Raw genomic sequence first — 22,236 nt, 5'->3', positions numbered from 1 at the left:
GGCAAAGATTTCAGTCTCTAGATGTGCAAAGCTGGTAGAGACATATCCCAAAAGACTTGCAGCTGTAATTGCAGCGAAAGGTGGTTCTACAAAGTATTGACTCAGGGGGGCTGAATACTTTTGCACGCCACACTTTTCAGTTCTTTATTTGGAAAAAAAATTGAAAACCATGTATCATTTTCCTTCCGCTTCACAATTATGCACCACTTTGTGATGGTCTATCACATAAAATCCCAATAAAATACATTTACGTTTGTGGTTGTAACGTGACAAAATGTGGAAAAGATCAAGGGGTATGAATACTTTTGCAAGCCACTGTACAGTTGCTCTGAAGATAGACGTGCATGTGGGCTGGCGGGCTCTTCACGTAATCCCTCACTTCAACTTCTCATAAAATAAAGATCAAACTTCAAAAGGTAAGTTCTCGTTTAATCTTTCTATGATAATTGATAAACAATATTTCAAAATGAAACCTTTACTGTGACAATTACAGGAGTCGTCTCTTGCTCCATGACCTTTACAGATCATGGTGAAATTTTGGATAAAATTCCCTAGTACTGAGCCCGGCAGAATCCATCATATACTGTGGATGGTCTGTGGAAGGCCTGTGATAGATTGAATGGATATCCTTCATGATTTAACATTTTGATTAAATAAAAATTGCATCCCCAACAAATTTGCATTGTTTATCTATTAATAATTAGTCACTTTATTCAAGAGAGAGATCCAAGAGCATCCAAGAAGTTTAGAGTGTAAATGCAAAAAAATAACATTAAACACAAGGCATGAACAAACCACAAGGATTCATATAAACTCAGGCAGTGGGATCTTTGGCACAGCTTATTTTCTTAATTTATTTATGGAATGTGGCATCACTCGCAAGTCCGATAGAAGTTGGAATGTTATGTCACAGATGTACAAGACATGGGTGAGGCTGCACTTGGGGTATTGTGTTCAGTTTTGGTCACCCTGCTGTAGGAAAGATACCGTTAAGATGGAAAGATTGCAGGGAGGATTTATGAAGATGCTGCCAGGACATGATGTTCTGAGCTATAGGGCGAAGTTGGGAAGGCTAAGACTTTATTCCTTGGAGCGCAAGGGGCTGAGAGTTAATATTTTAAAGGTGTATTAAATCATGGTGGGAATAGATTGGGTGAATGCACAGAGTCTTTTTCCCAGGTGGCTGCATATAGCCTGAGTTTATATGAATCCTGTGGTTTGTTCATGCCTTGTGTTTAATGTTATTTTTTTGCATTTACACTCTAAACTTCTTGGATGCTCTTGGATCTCCCTCTTGAATAAAGTGACTAATTATTAAGGTGAGATAAGAATGATTTAACTGGAATCTGAGGAACAACATTTTCTTACAGCAGATAGTGGATATATGGAACAAGCTGCCAGAAGAAATAGTTGAGGCAGATACAATAATAACATTTAAAAGTCAGGTACATTGATAGGGAATGTTTGGAGGAATATGGGCCAAACACGAGCAAATGGGACTAGCCTGTTATGCCAACTTGGTTGGTTTGGAAGAGTTGAGTCAAAGGACCTGTTTCCATGCTACATGATGCTATTTGAGTGCGCACTCTTCCAATTTTATCCAAAGGCTGAGATCATTTCAGTGTTTGGGTGGCACAGTGACGCAGCAGTAGAGTACAGTTCTTGAGACCTGGGTTCGATCCTGACTAAAGGTGCTGTCTGTTTGGAGTTTGTACATTCTCCCTGTGACCACATCGATTTTCTCCAGGTGCTCATCTGATTGGTTAGTCTATTAAAAGTGCACAAATCAGAATTGTTCATTTGTCCATTTCACATGGTGTGTGTAATTAATTGATTATTAATATAATCAATAATATTTTCTTCAGTGCCTTGAGTTTTTAAACTATTTTAAACCATTTTATTGAAGTTTAAACTATTTTAAATGACAGAGCACTTGATATCTATTTTGTACTTTTTCTCATCAAACTAAGAGAACCCTTCTTTAACCTTCGAAATGTAAAATGAATAGTACTCTGAGATGTTATCTGTGCAGTGATCTGTTAGATTGGCAGACGTTTGTACTCATTTTCCATGTGTGCAAAGATGCTCTGTGAACCTCCCAAAATTACCTTTATGATTCAAATCACTGGAATTCAATTCCAGTCAGTGGTAGTCCTAGTCACCGTTATTTAAAAATATTATTTATTTATTTCCTTTTTATTTAACTTGCAATTTTTAACTTGCAAAACCCATATCAAAAAGAATTAGAGACTTATGTTATGGATTATGAATTTTAAAAGGGGCAGCCCAACTTTTTAATTCTGTTGTCTCTCTCGCCCCTATTCTTCAAAATTATTTTTATTGCCCATGGCTTTAAGGGCATTTCATGTACATCACCCATATCTCAATCATTTTGCATTAAATAGATTATTAGCAGATTATTTTCTTCACACCGAGAAATGTTTGGTGCTGATGAATCACATATTTTCCAAAGAGTTGAAGACAGGGATGGATTTCTGTCTCTGTTGCAGTTCATGCATTCCCTCATAATTGAATGTCTTTCATCTTTGTCCATTAAAATCTGTGGCTGGGGATATTTTACTCAGCAGCCCTGATTTTGCAAGGTTTCGCATCATGAACCATCTCTGCAAAGGATTGATCTGTGGAGGTTTCCAGTGATAATAGGCTGATGAAGTGGAAAGAAAAGCCATTGTTGAAATCCTCAGATTATGGCTTGATAAGTAAAAGGATAAGCAGTTCTCACTGAGCTGGAGAGCAGAGGAATGACATTGGAGTAGGGATGATGCGACTAGTCATGTCAAAAAGAGACAGAGGAGGTCAAATACATTGCAGATAGAGCAACAAAGGATGCTAAAAGTGCATCTTGTGCTTTAGGAGCAGCTGGTGTGGCACAATTAGATGCAGCTAACGCAGTTTGGAGAATGGGATGGTACAGGCTCACGCATATTTGATGACAAAAAATTAAGACTAAATGGATAACATTCCTAGTTTTGGAAACACATCAAACAATAGACTAGTAATGAAATCCTATGCATGCATGGGAATACTAACCAGGTATATCAGCGGACAAGACCCTACTGCAGAACTATTGGCCAGATTATGGGCCACAGGGGGAAATTAAAGTTCATTTATATGCATAATAACATTTTGTATCTCCCTAACTATCCAAAAAACTGTAAATATTGTTTTTGTAATCATGGTAGACGTGGCATCTGCATGGCTTGTTTGAACAAAAAAGCCTGAAATTAAATAATCAAATAAATAGCTATTCAAAACAGGACTATGCCCATTCATTTTACTGCCTCTATAAAATATTGTTAACCATCACTGCCATTCTTCATCAAAGTACTAGTTTTGCTCTTCTCCCAGTCCTTCTTGAAGCATCTATTCATTTAGTATATGTTTGTATAAGCATTTCCATATTCCTTTTCTGCTGACTATTGATATTGTCTTGTCCTTCTCGGTCTTCTTATTTTTCCATGATTCTCTTTACTGAGCATGGAAACAAGCCCTTTGGCCTAATTTGCCCATGCCAACCAAGTTGACTAACCGAGTTAGATCCATTTGTCTTTGCTTGGCCCACATCCCCCCCAAACCTTTTCCATCCATGTACCTGTCCAGGTAAATGTACCCACCTCTATCACTATGTCTGGCAGCTCCTTCCATATAAGTACCACCCTCTGGGTGAAAACGTTGCCCCTCAAGTCCCTTTTAAATCTTTCCTCGGTCACTTTAAACCTATGTCCTCTAATTATAGACTCCCATAACCCAAGGAAAAGATTGTGGATATTCACTTTATCTATGCTCTTCATCATTTTATAAACATCTACAAGGCCACCCTTCACCCATCTATGCTCTAGGGAAAAAAGGTCCCAGCATATCCAACTTCCCCATATAACCTAAACCATCTAGACTCAGTAACATCCTCATAAAGATCTGTCGCATCTTTTACAGTTTAATGACATCCTTCCTGTAGCAGGATGACCAGAACTGTGCACAATACTCCAAATGTGGTTTTACCAAAATCTTGTATAGCTGTGACATAACAATCCAACTGAAACATCACCTATCCATGTTCTCCAGAGATGCTGCCTGTGTTACTCCAGCCCTTTGTATTCCTGTATTCAATTCCCTGATCGATGATGGTATGTGTGCCAAGTGCCGTGTTCAACACCCTGTCTACCTGTATTGCCACTTTCATGGAACTATGTAGCTGCACCCCTCAGTCTCTCTGTTCTACAACAATCCCCAGGACCCTACCATTTATTGTATTAGTCCAGCCCTGATTTGATTTGGTAAAGTGCAACACTTCACATTTAGCTGAATTAAACTCCATCTGCCATTCCTCAGCCCATTGGCCTAGTTAATCAAGATCCCGTTGTAATCAAAGATAACCTTCTTCACTGTCCATTGTGCCACCAGTTTTAGTGTCATCCACCAACTTATAAGAATACCACCTACATTCTCACCCAAATCATTATTATAAATAATGAACAATGGTGGACCCAGTACTGATTCCTGTGGCACACCATTTGTTACAGGCCTCCAGACTGAAAACCAACCCTCTACCATCACCCTCTGACTCCTACCTGCCTTCAATCAATCAAACTCCTTTGATTCCAGGTGATTTACCCTTCCAGACAGGCCTACCATGTGGCACTTTGCCAAAGGCTTTGCTTAGGTCCATGTAGATAATGTCTACCGCATTGCCACATTGGACAACTTCTCAAAATAATCAAGTTCGTGTGAAATGATTTCCCACACAAAAATCCATGCTGATGATCTTAATCTTTCAAAATGCAGGTAGACCCTGTGCTTCAGAATCCCCTCCAATACCTTATCCACCATTGAAGTTAGATTCACTGGTCTGTAGTTGCCAGGCTTTTCATTGCAGCCTTTCTTAAAATAAATGCACAATCTTGTCCACTCTACACTTCTCTGGCCCCACATTTGTGGCTATCAATGATAAAGATATTGTCTCTCAGGGAATCCACAATTTATTTCCTAGATTACCACCATGTTCTTGGATATACTTGATCAGATTTCAGGGATGTATCTATGTTTATGCATTTTAAGATCTCCAGCACCTCCTCTTCTTCAAGACATTACTATTAATTTGCCTGAGTTCCCTAACATACAGTATATGTCTTTATGCATTTATACTTCCAATAGGGAACTTTGCCTACTGGCAGTTGCCGATGAAAAGGTTAAGTGTGCAATGCTTACGATTTCTGAAGTTATGGTTTGAAAATCACAAGGAACTAATGCTGGAATTTCTGATAGCCATTGCTGGTGAGTACGACTTCCTGCCTGTAACCTGAACTTGTAAAATGATTTGTTGGTCTGCTAACATACTGCACGTCTGAAAAATATACTGTAAGGTTCATGAGTGGCAACCACAAGCTGACAAACCTGTAAATAATATCCATGTGGTTGGAAACATCAAGCATCACACCTTCCTTTAGAATTATTTATTTTGTTGGACAACTTGGCTCAGAGAACCAAGAAAATTGAAACACCTATTAATGTCAATGTGGTATTTCATCAAAACATTTTTTGAAAGTCTGATTTTATTTTACTTTGAAATAAATCAGTGTCATTGGACAGCAAAAATGTGGCATGTGTTTGAGAGAACTGATAAATTGACCCTGAGGCTTTCTGAAAATACAATGCTGTTCTTCCCCTCCCCCGTCATAATTTTGAGGAATGTATTGGAATGGACCGATGAAATTGGACCTGATAATCTGAGTCCCAACTTTGCATACCTACATGAACTGTTGTGCATTGAACCTCTGACAAACGTGGCCATGGTTAGGGAGGAAGCTTGGAGGAAGGATAGGGTCTCCCTAATCTCTGAATGCTTGGTCAATTCTCCCAAATTTCCTCGTCTGTTGCTAATACAGGATGCCACCAATACCAACCTACCTGCCCGAAAACCTGACACTGGCACTTAAGTAATGGAGAGAACTCGCTGATTCTGGTGGTGTCAGCAATAGTGTATCTTGGCACTTGCGCTACTCCATTGATATAAAGAGCCAAAAACAATTAAAAAAAAACCAACTTTAACTCCAAGTCTAATTGTAGTCACTATGGTGTTTATAGTAATGACACTGATTTATTAAGGGGATTATTTAGCAATGGGAAGTGGCATATTTATTTTTGAGATGATGAAGTGCTTCTTGTAAAATTTGTTCATAATAATATTTTGCTTTAAGTACCACCACAGTAGCCCGCAACTGGATTTTGAACTGAAATTCTTACCAACAAAGCTGCAACAATCGGGGCATGCACTATATAAAGCAGGTGTGTTTCGACACTTATCCAGCAACTGTAAGAAATAGAAACAGAAATGTTAAAGACAAACATAATGACATTTATATCTGAGAATGCGTTGGACATAGAAATAGCTTAATACTTCCTCAAGTTACCAATTGAGGTGATCTTGTGTAAGGGCAGTACTGATTCAAAACAAATCAGACAAATATAATGAGATTTATATCTGAGTATACAATGGACATAGAAATAGCTTAATACTTCCTCAAGTTACCAATTGAGATGATCTTGTGTAAGGGCAGTACTGATTCAAAACAAATCAGACAAATATAATGAGATTTATATCTGAGAATGCGTTGGACATAGAAATAGCTTAATACTTCCTCAAGTTACCAATTGAGGTGATCTTGTGTAAGGGCAGTACTGATTCAAAACAAAACATATCTTCTATTATGTGCATTGCTCTCACTCACCAGCTCATCAGCAAATTTAATTTTAAACAGGGTGAGGTCAGGTTTAATATTTGAATCGTCAAACTCATGGGTCAGCCTTACCTCAGTCCACCTGTACCAGAAAGATGAGAGATCAAGTCCTCAACCAGGACTTGCATACCTTGCTTGTAACTTTCAGTTTTGTTTAAAAAAAAGGTCATGTCAGATTTGTAATTTGGGCTAGAACCTGCCCTTCCCTTTCTTTCATTTCACTGTGTTGTTTTTGCACTTCCACCCTCAAAAGGAGAGTCTGTCTTCATGTGAGGCAATGCAGTTTGAATGGCAAGAGCAGGGAGGTTAGTTTGTAAGTAAAGGTTACATTCGGAATGAAACATAATAAGAATAATAGGGGGAAAAAAAAGTTCCATTCCAAAAAACATGCTATAAATCAAGTCAAAGCAGTAAAAACATGTTTGCTGTAAATGTTCACCATGAGAGCCAAGTATGTAGCTTTAAGACAAATTCCTGTGGGGAGATTGAACTTCATTCCAACTTGTAATTGTGCTCTGTGGCGATTCACATAGCACTACAGCTTGTGAGGCATCAAAGTCATGTTTGCAAAAGCTTGTGATAACAAGCATCCTCAATACAAGCAGAACAGCAAACCCAGAATAAGCATAAACCCACTGCCGTGACACTGTGACCAGCTGAGTGTAATCTCAGCATCTGAATAAGAATGAAAATATGATAATATGACATTGAATAACATCAATGATCAACAATTCACTGCCACAGTTGTAAAAACACGTTTCCCATATAATAAAGTGTCTGTATAAAACATAATTACTATAACTAATAGACTTGTCACAACAGTCTTGTGGTTTGTTGGACCTGTCGCATTCTTGAGTCAGGAATCAGCTGTTAGGTATATAATTCTTGTATTAAAATCAGTAATGATTGGCTAGAGAGGAAAGGCAATTAGGTCTGTAATGAGCTGAGTATGTGAGGAAGTAAACATTGCCTAGAAAAATAATTGTAAAAATATCAGCTTTGGACTTCCCAAAACATGGTTGATTAAAGTAGGAAGAGCACAACATAAATAGAGGTAGGGTAAAAACAAAAAATGCTGCAGCAGGTCAGGCAGCATCTCGGAAAGAGAAACAGTTAATGTTTCAGGTCACCTGGATTTCTGCTTCATTGATAAATCTCAGGGAACTGCATTACAAAATCCAGTCACTTTTCTTCCTGCCTTTTATTCATCACACCAGAACATGACAGATTTTATGGGCATTCCAAAGCTTCCAAAATTTGCTTGAGATGCTTCATTGCACACGGATTGCAGATGCTGTGAGGCAGCAGTTCTGCCAGCCATGAAGATTCATTGGGATGTTGCCTGAGATGGCATGTTTCCCAGGGCAGAAATGTCAACGACTAATGGGCATAGGTTGAAGGTAAGAGGGGCATAGATTAAAGAAGATGTTGCAGGGCAGAGAGTGGTGGGTGTCTGGAATATAGGCTGCCAGGGGTGGTGTTGGGGATGGTGGTGTTTTTTTTAGCTAGGGATATACACAAATGGATCATGATTAACAATTTGAAGTCTGAAGGTCTCAACCCCGAAACGTCACCCATTCCTTCTCTCCATAGATGCTGCCTGTCCCACTGAGTTACTCCAGCATTTTGCGTCTACCTTCGATTTAAACCAGCATCTGCAGTTCTTTCCTACACATGATCAACAATCTTGCATTCTACAAATAGCTTACCAGGACTCATTGCACTAAAATAGAAATCAGGTTTGTTTCATAATTGAATTGCAAACATTTCCTCCTAGATGCTTGCCATACAACATTGAAGATCACAGAGGGTAGTGAGTCTGTGGAATTCATTGCCACAGAAGGCTGTGGTGGCCAAGTCAATGGATATTTTTAAGGCGGATATTGATAGATTCTTGATTAGTACGGGAGCAGAGGTTATGGGGCAAAGGCAAGAGAATGGGGTTGAGAGGGAAAGATAGATCAGCCACAATTGAATGGTGCAGTAGACTTGATGGGCTGAATGACCTAATTCTGCTCCTATAATTTATGGACATATGAACTTATCAAAGACAACAACATTATTCAGCTAATCCAACATACTCTCACTATAAATCTAAGGGAAGTGGGTCATGTGGTTTCTTAAATCCATTCTGCCACTCAATAAGATGGTTAATCTTGTGTCTCAAATTCACGCTTCTACCTAATCCATGAATACTCTGGTACTTTTGGTGTCAAAAGATCCATCAACCTCAACCTTGAATATATTCAGGAACTTCTTAAGCAGAAAATTCCAAAGGTACACAACCTGCGGAATCAAACTAATATTTTCATTTCTATCCTTAAAAGTCAACAGTCCTGGGACTAATAGACTTGCCATTTAGAGGAATCTGACACGCAGCTTCTATCCTGCCAATCCTTCTCACTGAATGACTTGGTGAAAAGCTCCTCCCTTTCTGATGTACCTTAATTGGTACATGTGACAATGAACTGACCTTGAAACCTTTCTTCCAAAACTCAGTTAGAATAGAGCAAATTAATTTAGTTTAATTTAGAGATACGGTGTGGAAACAGGCCCTTCGGCCCACCGACCCTTAGTGGCGGCGCGGCTCTGGCTGCAGCGGCTCAACGGCAGTCCTGTTTGTTTTGTGTTTTTTGTGTTATTTATTTTCGTTTTGGTTAGTCTAGTTTTGGTTTTTAGTTTGTGTTTTGGGAGGGGGGGGGGGGTTGAAACGGGGCTTGCTGTCTCTCCCTGCGGGGGAATGCGACTTTTTTTGTCATATTCCCCTTCTCTGCCTCCGTCTGCGCTGAGGCCTAATGGCGGAGCTGACGACCTCGAGGCTCAGGAGGCAGAGCCCGCCAGGACTCGCACTGGGCTCACTCCCGTGAGGACGGCCCGGCTCGGGGCTGGAACAGTGCTTTCATGAGGGGCTGTGACGCTCCCGGGAGGGTGGCCGGCCCGAGGAAGGAACGGTGCTCCCGTCGGAGTGGCCGAGCTCGGGGAGGTATGGCGTTCCCAGCCCGAAGGAGGAGCGGCGCCCATGTCGGGGCGGCCCAGCCCGAGGGAGGAGCGGCGCCCATGTCGGGGCGGCCCAGCCCGAGGGAGGAGCGGCGCCCATGTGTCGGGGCGGCCTGGCACGGGGCTGAGACGGTAACGGTACTCACGTGAGGGTGATCCGGCTCGGGGCTGGAACGGTGCTCCGGTGGCTGGGACGGTGTTCTGGCGGTGGTGGCCTGAGTCCGGGGTTCGACCGCGGGCCAGCGGCTGCGTCAGCAGGACTGGTGGGCGGCAGCTTCGACCACCCCGGTGCGCGGTGATTGAGCCGCGGGACAGTTGTAACATCGCCCGGTGGGGGATCGCCTCAGCGCAGAGGAGGAAGAGGAGGGAAGAGACTGCAGACCTAAGACTTTTGCCTCCATCACAGTGAGGAGATGCTGGGTGGACTCACTGTGGTGGATGTTGATATGTGTTTATTGTTGTTTTTATTGTATTGTATTGTATGTATGACTGCTTCAATTTCGTTCAGACTTCGGTCTGAATGACAATAAAGGCAATCTAATCTAATCGAGTCCATGTTGACTAGTGATCCCCACAGATTAACACTATCCTACACACACTAGGGAAAACTTACACATACACCAAGCTAATTAACATAGAAACATAGAAACTTAGAAATTAGGTGCAGGAGTAGGCCATTCGGCCCTTCGAGCCTGCACCGCCATTGAATATGATCATGGCTGATCATCCAACTCAGTATCCTGTACCTGCCTTCTCTCCATACCCTCTGATCCCCTTAGCCAAATTAACCTACATACCTGCACGCCTTTGGAGTGTGGGAGGAAACCGAAGATCTCGGGGAAAACCTACATGGTCACGGGGAGAATGTACAAACTCCGTATAGACAGCACCCGTAGTCGGGTCAGGGTTACGGAGTGAAGGCAGGAGAATGGGGTTGAGAGGGAAAGATAGATCAACAACTCTACCGCTGTGCCACCATGCCGCCTTTAACTCAACATCTTTTCATACAATAATACCCTCAAACTAGTCAACTATCTGCTGAATCTACAATGCACTGACAGTGACATGAGAATATCTTAACGGAGACCAAATCAGCCGACAGAACTCCAAATGATATCTCATCAAAGCTCCGTGTAATTAGAAAGTAGAAACATTTTACCCAAATTCCTCACCAGACTCAGGAACAGCTTCTTCCCTTTCATTAGCAGGCTTCTGAATGGTCCTTCCATAAGCTAGGATATTGTCACCTCACTACTATCCCATTGGGGTCATTGAACTCTGTGAATGGAACTGATACAGTGCTGAGAACTATATTCTGCACAAACTATCTTCCTCTTTGCTCTACCTATTTTATCTGAATTTGGCGATTGTATTTATATATAGCATTATCTGATCTGGTTGGATAGCATGCAAAACAATGTTTTCATTGTATCTCAGTACTTGTGAAAATTATAAACCTAAGCCGAAACCATTCAGTACAGGCCATGCTCAGGTAACTAACTGTTTCCATCTTTACAAATGTTCCGAAGTTGGTTTTGTCCATTAGTCAAAGAATACACAAAAACCACTTGAAATGGTAACCATCCCTCCATAGAATGGCATCTAAAGCACATAAAACTAATAAGACTAATGGAAAGGAACTATTACTGAACATTGAGAGAGAGATGAAGCTAGTTCTGCTGTTTGTAGGAATGGTATGGTACTTTACTTTATTTATCACATGTACCGAGGTAGAGTGAAAATCATTTTTTTAATATCGTTCAGTGCTTATCACTATACATAAGCACTTAGATACATATTAGATAAGCATCTCAGATATTGTACAAGTGTATAGCAGTGGTACACTGAGACAGTATACAGAGTCGCCAGTTTGGCGCCATTTTCAAATCCCAGTTGTTGTAAGTGCAGGAACCGGCCCTCCAGGTGGGTTCCCTTACTGAATCCACGAGGGCCAGTCAGGCCTACTGGGCGGGTGCTGGTCCACAGTGCGAGTCCACTGCCACAACCGCCAAGTCGGGCCTACCGGGCGGGCGAGACCCCGGTCTCTGGAGAGTGAGTCGGGCCTACCGGGCAGGCGTGTCATCGGTCTCCGGCGGGCGAATGAACATTTGTTCATTGGTCTAATTTTTAACTTTAATTACATTATGAGAGCTCATTGTATGTACAGATGTCATTAAGTCAGAATTTGTAACCTGAAGATGGCTTGTAATTTCAATTAAAACACATTGTGCTGACTGGAGGCATTGCATCAAAGGCATTTGGTGCTGATGAAAACCTATTAACAGGACACTTTATGTGGCTCAGCACTCCCATTCCCAATCCGACCTCTCTGTCCTGGGTCTCCTCCATTGCCAGAGTGAGCAACACCGGAAATTGGAGGAACAGCACGTCATATTCCGCTTGGGGAGCCTGCATCCGGAGGGCATGAACATTGAATTCTCCCAATTTTGTTAGCCCTTGCTGTCTCCTCCCCTTCCTTAGCCCTCGAGCTGCCTCCTCCCATCCCCCAGCCCTCGGGCTCCTCCTCCTCCTTTTTCCTTCCTTCTCCCCGCCACCCCCTATCAGTCTGAAGAAGGGTTTCGGCCCGAAACGTTACCTATTTCCTTCGCTCCATAGATGCTGCTGCACCCGCTGAGTTTCTCCAGCATTTTTGTGTACCTTCGACTTTCCAGCATCTGCAGTTCCTTGTGAACACTTTATGTGATATTGCTTATTGTAAATGTCCTGTACAATATTTGCAATAAATTTAACAATGGGTCTTTGATTATTTAGATATGTAGCTGAAGTTCTATTTCTGTGCGAATATGTTGGTGGACTGTGTAATGCACATAACATAGCAAATGAGAAACTGAGTAGTTATAAGATGTATAAAGTGTTGGCGATGGCTGGATCTTGCTGAACTCCATTCATCTTTTGGTTTGATCCGTTCAAAGTTACAATAGCAGTTCTACTGGATTTCATATTTTGGCATGTATTCAAAGAAAACAATAGCTATAATGTTTTTTTATGTTATTCAGCAGGTTTAGGAAATAATTATTTCTCTTTTTCTTCCATTTATGATTGATTTTATAATTCAATGAATGCACATTCTCCACAGAATGAATAAAAGAGGAACTGACTCATGACTGAACACATAGTAAAATGGATAATAGTTACTGTACAACGACAAAGAAGTTTTCAACTGGTGAATCCATGAATGGAAACACTGCCTGAAGCTGAATGTAAGTAATTGTACTATACTCAAGAGGGCAGTCTAAATGAAACAATTCAGCAGGAATAATTAAATAATGTCCAAAATACTGATATTGGCATCTACTCTGCCATATGGAAGATTGCCCAGGTCTGCTTCACTCAGAAGAAAAACAAAATAACTGCAGTGCAGTCAATGAAATTGCTTGCAGTCATCAGAGAAGTGATGGAAATGATAATGGATGTAAACAGAGCTTCTCAATGACATGTTCTCTGATTCTTTTTGGGTTCCTCCAGAACCCTTAATTTAAACTCCTCAGAACTTCTTTGATCCAAACATGGACACATGAAGGAACTATATACCACAATTTAAGTTTCTCCTGGGTGTTGTGAATATGGTAATGACAAAGAGATCTTACCTTCTCCCAGCTAACAATGATCTATTCTACATTTTCCTTGAGCTTCATCCCTTTTGTCTCGTTTTCACACCTTACACATCCTTATCTCTGTATCCCCCCGACTTCAGTCTGAAGAAGGGTCTCGACCCGAAAAGTCACCCATTCCTTCTCTCCAGTGATGCTGCCTGTCCCGCTGAGTTACTCCAGCATTTTGTGTCTATCTTCGGTTTAAACCAGCATCTGCTGTTCCTTCCTACACAAGACATCTGTCAAAGTTTGTTGAGTCCTGTGTAATCCTATATGAAAATGGTTCAGAACGTAGCAAGGATTGTAAATACAAGGGTGCCATTCAATATGATCATGGCTGATCATCCAACTCAGTATCCTGCACCTGCCTTCTCTCCATACCCCCTGATCCCTTTAGCCACAAGGGCCACATCTAACTCCCTCTTAAATATAGTCAATGAACTGGCTTCAACTACCTTCTGTGGCAGAGAATTCCAGAGATTCACCACTCTCTGTGTGAAAAATGTTTTTCTCATCTCGGTCCCAAAAGATTTCCCCCTTATTCTTAAACTGTGACCCCTTGTTCTGGACTTCCCCAACATCGGGAACAATCTTCCTGCACCTAGCCTGACCAACCCCTTAAGAATTTTGTAAGTTTCTATAAGATCCCCCCTCAATCTTCTAAATTATAGCGAGTACAAGCCGAGTCTATCCAGTCTTTCTTCATATGAAAGTCCTGACATCCCAGGAATCGGTCTGGTGAACCTTCTCTGTACTCCCTCTATGGCAAGAATGTCTTTCCTCAGATTAGGAGATCAAAACTGTACGCAATACCCCAGGTGTGGTCTCACAAGACCCTGTACAACTGCAGTAGAACCTCCCTGCTCCTATACTCAAATCCTTTTGCTATGAATGCTAACATACCATTCGCTTTCTTCACTGCCTGCTGCACCTGCACGCCTACTTTCAATGACTGGTGTACCATGACACCCAGGTCTCATTGCATCTCCCCTTTTCCTAATCGGCCACCATTCAGGTAATAGTCTACTTTCCTGTTTTTGCCACAAAAGTGGATAACCTCACATTTATCCACATTATACTGCATCTGCCATGCATTTGCCCACTCACCCAGCCTATCCAATTCACCTTGCAACCTCCTAGCATCCTCCTCACAGCTAACACTGCCCCCAGCTTCGTGTCATCTGCAAACTTGGAGATGTTGCATTCAATTCCCTCGTCCAAATCATTCATATATTATTATAAATAGCTGGGGTCCCATCACTGAGCCTTGTGGTACCCCACTAGTCACTGCCTGCCATTCTGAAAAGAACCCGTTTACACAACTGCTTCTAGCCTGTCATCATTAGCCATGGTGAAGTTGTTGAGGAACATCATTGGAAACAATCATCAGAACAATCCCCCAGCTTAACTGATTTTCCTCTTTCCCCTCTCTCCTACTCTTTCAATTCTTAATTCATGTTGTTTTTAATCATCCATACTTTTGACTCACTTCATTATTTTGTCTTTTTGCATGTCCATTCCATTTCCCTCATCCTTCCATTCCTTATCCCTTTCTGCAATTTTCCATTCACTTTCTCCATCCTTTCCATTACTGTTCACTCTCACTCTATTCTCTCTTTTGTCTAATTTTATGGAGTCCTGCAATTAGGCATTGGAAAGAATGTGAGATAACAGAGCTTCTCAATCTTTTTTAGATTTGAAAATTACGCCGGATAGCTGATAGGTAGCCATAGTGACATGACATGAAGGATGAGCTTGAGACACACGGATTGGAAATGTAAATGTAATAACGAAGGTGGATTAATTACCAGAATTCATTGTTAAAGATCACTCATGAGCATTTATTATCCTAAAAGCACAGCCTAGTCAATCACCAATTATATTTTTATTCATTATTCATTATATCATTGATGATATGAGGGCAGAAATCTTGGAATATGATGTGGAAGACTACAAGATATTTCAGGAGGATAATAGTTGAGAAATCTCAGCTTTAATTAATGAAGAACAAACAGTTGGTAAAACTGAAAAACAGAAAATATCAAGCCAGGGGAACAAATGGCAGAAGCTTTTCCATTCCCATTCCCAGCAGTACAATTCAAGAGCAGTTGCTCAGTTTCACGGCACCTGCCAGGAAGTAAATTTACATTTCAAAATTGTAGCTTTGTATGAAATGGCAATTTGCAGCAAGGCTGTGGGTGTCAGTGAATCTATTAGCATCTATTGGAATATTCAATATGGGAGAGAGCAAGGTGGAATAAAGGAGTTAACAGCAAGAGACTTACTTGTCATTAAAGTATTTTGTTCTGGCTACTGCATGAATGGCAGCTGGTATTAATGGAAATCCTGAAAGAGAGGTTGCTATATGTTAGAGTCTGCACTCACTGAACTTAAGAAGGTTTCACTTTATAAAGACCAAGTGATAAATCATGGCACATCCTTCCCACCCCCACTCTACCAATGTACATTGTAAAATCAGGAGAACATACATCGCAATCTGCAAGTATATGCAACATTCAGGTTGTGAGTCCATATTTATGATAATAGTACAACATCTACAACATTTAAAAAAAAATCAGACTTTACATCAGATTATAACAGCTACCAATTACTAAAGCACTGAGAACAAGACCACATTTTAAGACATTTTAACACACTCAATGACAATATATCATGATGTCCCAGATATTCTGAGATAGACAAAGGTATTTTTTATCTGTGTTGTTTTAGAAAATCAACCAACTTTATGCATTGGGAATCAGGTATACAAACCGAATGATAAAAATTACTATTTTTTATTTATATTATCTTGGCATCTTAGCCAGATTTACATTATGTACAACATGGTTGATTTCTTACACTTTCATCAGCTTTTGTACTTTGAAGCATTTTCTTTTACTTATTTCTGATCAATGGTGCTTTGAACTTTCTTGTTATCAGTCAAAAATCCTTCCCCTATTTCCAATTTTCCCTTGGTACCATTAATGGCTGAATATATTCAAGGCTGAGATAGATTTTTGGACTATGGAGGATTTGAGAATTATTGAAACAGGCGGGAAAGTGGAGTTAAGGCTAAGTTTAGATCAGCCACAATCCAATTGAAGGCCAGAACAAGCTCAAGAGATATTTGGCCTCACCCTATTCCTATTTGTTACTTTATTTTGTTCATATGTATAAACAGCACAATTGTTTGAGTCAAAAATAATTTTAAAGCACATTCTGGAAAGCTAAATTAATAACAGGAAATGCTGGAAATACTCAACAGGTCAGGCAGGGGCACCACGTGTGGGCAGGGAACAGGGCTAATGCTACAGGTCGAATCGTCTGAATCATTGTAACTGTCTGGGATTTCCTTATAAAGGTGAAAAATGCACTCTTTACTGCTTTTGTTCCGATTAGTGACATTTTCTCAGCATCTAAAGCCTAATGTCTTAGAGCTTTTTTATGGCTGAAATAAGAATTGAATAGTAAAAGCGGAAAAGCAATGTGGATCAATTCTGCCAGAGGAAAAAAGACAAAAAAAAAATGGGTTAAGGGCAAAAAAAAAAATAGGCGAAAATGAAAAGCAATAGTGGAAGATACAAGATAAGGTTGATCACTTTGAGGAACTGGGAAATAATACTGGACAGTAACAAAATGATTTTAGCGATTTGTATCTGCCTTCATGTTAGATCACATAAAAAGTATTTCAATTATAGTAGAAAACCTTGCAGCAAAAGGGAGAATGGATTTTTAAACAATCACCAGGACAAGGGTGATTGAAGGCTGCCATGTCCCCTGAGCTTGCTGGCCTCCATCCTTATGTCTTATAAGAAGAGCCTGCAGAGATGACAGATAGCTGTGATCTACCTGAACTCCCCAAACTGTGGAAGGGCCCCAGCAGATTGTAATATGCTCGATTGAGAAAGGAGAGAAACTGAAAACAGAAGAAGATTTAGCCTGATATTTTTCACCAGGTTTCTTTTTAATTTAAGAATCGTGGATTATGGACCTCGCTGCCAATGCTGGCATTTACTATCCACCCTTTACTGCATCAGAACCAGAGTAATTAACAGTCAATGGAAGTGGTGAGTCTGGAGTCACATTTAGGACAGGTGGTTTAAAGGTGGCACGTTTCTTCTCTCTAGGGTATTTGTCAACTATGTCTGTTCTTACAACAAACTAACGATGCCATGGTTATCATTAATAATTCTTTAAAAATTAATCCAGGTTTATTAATTACTTGAATTTGAGTTCCTCAGCTGCCATGTTGTGATTCAAACATTCAGATTCAGTATCAATACGGCAGGATTCTGTCTGCAAATTCAGTAAGTTAACCATTGCACTACCATACTCCATAATCAAACTATTGGAATTGATTATTATGAAAAAAAGCAGCAGGACATTTAGCAAATTGTAACAAAGAAAGTCAGCATGTTTATGAAAGGGAAAACCATACTTGGCAATTTTATTACAGGTCTTTATCCATCCACATTAAAAAGCAGGGTGGATGAAAATGATTCACTAGATGTAGTCTATCTGGATTTATAACAAATAATTTGATGGGCTCATGACTTTGGAATATTATATTAGTATAACTTCAAGTTTTGATAATGGACAGAAAATAAAAGACTGAGACATCTAGGATTTAGCAGAGGGTTCTGTGCCAAGATTAGATATTTAGAGCCTATCGTAATGAATTAGATGACAAGACTGTGGATTCTAGTCACACATTACAAGGATATCATAAGAGTATTGAGAGAATTGGGTGGCATGGTGGTACAGCATTAGACTTGCTGCCTTACAGCGCTTGCAGCATCCTGACTGTATGGAGTTTGTACGTTCTCCCCGTGATTGCGTGGGTTTTTGCCAAGATCTTCGGTTTCCTCCCACACTCCAAAGACGCATAGGTTTGTAGGTGAATTGGCTTGGCATATGTGTAAAGAATTTCCCCTTGTATGTGCAGGATAGTGTTAATGTGCGGAGATCGCTGGTCGGCGTGTACCCGGTGGGCCGAAGGCCCTAAACTAAAAAAACTAAAAGAATAAAAATGAAGAAAATACAGCTGGCAGATAGAGAAGAATGTGGGGGAATATGAGATCAGGCACTTTAGCATACAGTATAGAAACATGGATAAATCTTTCAATGGAGGTAAGGGAAACTAGTAGAGTAGCTATGGATACTATGAGTTTCAAAGTAAAAGAAGTACTGACACTTTTGAAAAATATAAAAGTGGATAAGTCTCCAGGTCCTGACAGGATATTCCCTAGGACATTGAGGGAAGTTAGTGTAGAAATAGCCGGGGCTATGACAGAAATATTTCAAATGTCATTAGAAACGGGAATAGTCCCCGAGGATTGGCGTACTGCGCATGTTGTTCCATTGTTTAAGAAGGGTTCTAAGAGTAAACCTAGCAATTATAGACCTGTTAGTTTGACTTCAGTGGTGGGCAAATTAATGGAAAAGATACTTAGAGATAATATATATAAGCATCTGGATAAACAGGGTCTGATTAGGAACAGTCAACATGGATTTGTGCCTGGAAGGTCATGTTTGACTAATCTTCTTGAATTCTTTTAAGAGGTTACTACGGAAATTGACGAGGGCAAAGCAGTGGATGTTGTCTATATGGACTTTAGTAAGGCCTTTGACAAGGTTCCTCATGGAAGGTTGGTTAAGAAGGTTCAACTGTTGGGTATAAATGCAGGAGTAGCAAGATGGATTCAACAGTGGCTGAATGGGAGAAGCCAGAGGGTAATGGTGGATGGCTGTTTGTCGGGTTGGAGGCAGGTGACTAGTGGGGTGCCTCAGGGATCTGTTGGGTCCTTTGTTGTTTGTCATGTACATCAATGATCTGGATGAAGGTGTGGTAAATTGGATTAGTAAGTATGCAGATGATACCAAGATAGGGGGTGTTGTAGATAATGAAGAGGATTTCCAAAGTCTACAGAGTGATTTAGGCCATTTGGAAGAATGGGCTGAAAGATGGCAGATGGAGTTTAATGCTGATAAATGTGAGGTGCTACACCTTGGCAGGACAAATCAAAATAGGACGTACATGGTAAATGGTAGGGAATTGAAGAATACAGTTGAACAGCGGGATCTGGGAATAACCGTGCATAGTTCCTTGAAGGTGGAATCTCATATAGATAGGGTGGTAAAGAAAGCTTTTGGTATGCTAGCCTTTATAAATCAGAGCATTGAGTATAGAAGCTGGGATGTAATGTTAAAATTGTACAAGGCATTGGTGAGACCAAATCTGGAGTATGGTGTACAATTTTGGTCGCCCAATTATAGGAAGGATGTCAACAAAATAGAGAGAGTACAGAGGAGATTTACTAGAATGTTGCCTGGGTTTCAACAACTAAGTTACAGAGAAAGGTTGAATAAGTTAGGTCTTTATTCTCTGGAGCGCAGAAGGTTAAGGCGGGACTTGATAGAGGTCTTTAAAATGATGAGAGGGATAGACAGAGTTGATGTGGACAAGCTTTTCCCTTTGAGAATAGGGAAGATTCAAACAAGAGGACATGACTTCAGAATTAAGGGACAGATGTTTAGGGGTAACATGAGGGGGAACTTCTTTACTCAGAGAGTGGTAGCGGTGTGGAATGAGCTTCCAATGGAAGTGGTGGAGGCAGGTTCGTTGGTATCATTTAAAAATAAATTGGATAGGCATAGGGATGAGAAGGGAATGGAGGGTTACGGTATAAGTGCAGGCAGGTGGGACTAAGGGAAAAAAGTTGTTCGGCACGGACTTGTAGGGCCGAGATGGCCTGTTTCAGTGCTGTAATTGTTATATGGAAATACATCACTAAATGCTGTGGTAATGAGGAAACATGCAGTGGCAGTAAGCAATTGGGAAGGCAAATGGAATATTAGCCGTTATGAGTGAGGGAATGATATTGAAAAGTAAGGAAGCTCTCACTATCCACAATAAATGTACAGTGTAATTAATGCACAAATTCAGCAAATTCACACAGATTTTAGCTATCTAAATATGGCTGCTCCAGGAGAGTAAGACAATAAGCAAAACAATTGACCAAACAAAATCCCGAAGATTCTCAACACTTGGCTTACCTATCAATTTCCAGAACACTTTATGCTTTAGCAATGCTCTGCTGTATTGTTATTTTTATTGTTCTGAGTTTGTAATCCTAAACGTATAATCTTCCCATGATTTCCCCGACCATTATAGTTATTTAACTCACAAATAATATGTACAAACTGGACAAATTCATGAGTAATGATAATTGGTACTGGTATGGATGATATCAGATCATTTTAAAGGACCTACCCACAAAGCACGCAGAGTTCTAACTTTCCCTGCCCTGGATCACTCAATGGCTTCCACATCTGCCAGTAGATGGTGGTGAGTTTGCTTTTCTTGTATGGTGACCCACATGTGGTGCTGTAGCAGGCTTATCCTTAGACACATGTGGGGATTGGGAGAAGGGATGTTGGCTTGAGGATGCCAATCAATGACATGGCCTTGTTTGACAATCATCTATAAAAGTATGGATAAGCATAGTCAAGTATGCCAATAACTTAATGAATGTGTGCATGTGTCACTCCGAAATTTGGCAAATTCAATTTCCTGTGCACATTCTTCCCCCCTAAATAGAAACATTGAAACATAGAAAAGAGGTGCAGTAGTAGGCCATTCGACCTGGCTGATTATCCAAAATCAGGACCCCTGAAAGTTCCTGCTTTCTCCCCATATCCCTTGATTCTGTTAGCCCTAAGAGCTAAATCTAACTCTCTCTTGAAAACATCCAGTGAATTAGCCTCCACTACCTTCTGCAGCAGAGAATTCCACAGATTCACAACTCTTTGAATGTTCAATGAGCATCAAGACTGAACCCTAATGCCTGTTGGCTTGGGCCCTGATTGATTCCTCCCTTGATTATTAACTCTCAGGGTTGATCCACACTCATCAGAATGGTTTAATATATCTATGAACATAAATGATGTAAAGCACATCAAACTCCATGCATCATTACCAGTCTCAAGCGTTACGTACCCCATCCCAGGAGATAATACCAGTGCAGATGTTGTTCTTCAGCAAATACTGCCACCACGATGAGTGTGTGCAGGTAGATCCCTTCACAAAGCATCCAAAAGTAATTGCAACCCAACATGTACTGGAGGAAGAAGTGGAGCACTTTACATCCAACCTGTGGAGAAAGTTAGGTTTTGTCTTTAATTCCACTCCATTCAAATACAAAGGTTAGAAAGCTATTTTACAAGAATGTAGCCGGGACTTGAGGGTCTGAGCTATAGGGAGAGGTTGGGCAGGTTAGAACTTTGTACCTTGGAGCACAGGAGGCTGAAGATTGATCTTATAGAGATGCCGAAGATGATGAGAGGAATAGATAGGCTGAATGCACAGGTGGGGCATCAAGAACCAGAGGCCAGAGGTTTAAGGTGAGAGGGAAACAGGCACCTGAGGGGCAATGTTTCTGCCAGAGTAGATAGAAACAAGGAACTGCAGATGCTGGTTTTACAAAAAAGACACAAAATGCTGGAATAACTCAGCGGGTCAGGTACATGGATAGGAAAGCTTTAGAATATGGCCCAAGCGCTGAAAGGTGGGACAAGTGCTGATGGGGGGCATCTTGGTCGGCGTGGGCTAGTTGGGTGAAAGGGCCTGTTTCTGTGCTGGATGGCACTATAACTATTTCCTTCCTAGAGTAAACTTAAGAAGGGCTAATTGTGTTTTCGATTCTCTGAAATATAGTCAAAATAAATTTTTTTGACATAATTTTATGATATTTTTAAGGGAAAGTTTTTTCTAGACATTAAACCCAAATGAAATTGAGTGCACAGTAAAGTTGCAAATGTTAGAGCAAATCTTTATTTGCATTTCTAATTATTTTCATACAGGATTGATA

General features: G+C 40.6%; 1 protein-coding gene across 2 annotated transcripts in view; it reads right to left on the bottom strand.

Annotated features, from left to right (window-relative positions):
* calcr (calcitonin receptor) overlaps nt 1–22,236 on the bottom strand; it is a 221,362-nt gene that overhangs the window by 31,334 nt on the left and 167,792 nt on the right. For both annotated transcript variants that reach the window (XM_033042732.1, XM_033042723.1), the window contains exons 8-10: nt 21,366–21,519; nt 15,652–15,712; nt 6,262–6,328 (exon numbers count right to left, since the gene is read on the bottom strand). In XM_033042732.1, coding sequence (XP_032898623.1) covers nt 6,262–6,328; nt 15,652–15,712; nt 21,366–21,519 — 282 coding nt within the window. The remainder of the gene's footprint in view (nt 1–6,261; nt 6,329–15,651; nt 15,713–21,365; nt 21,520–22,236) is intronic.

The sequence above is a fragment of the Amblyraja radiata genome, chromosome 2 (genome assembly GCF_010909765.2).
Source record: "Amblyraja radiata isolate CabotCenter1 chromosome 2, sAmbRad1.1.pri, whole genome shotgun sequence".
NCBI lineage: Eukaryota > Metazoa > Chordata > Chondrichthyes > Rajiformes > Rajidae > Amblyraja > Amblyraja radiata.
This window is presented reverse-complemented; position numbering and strand designations above follow the sequence as displayed.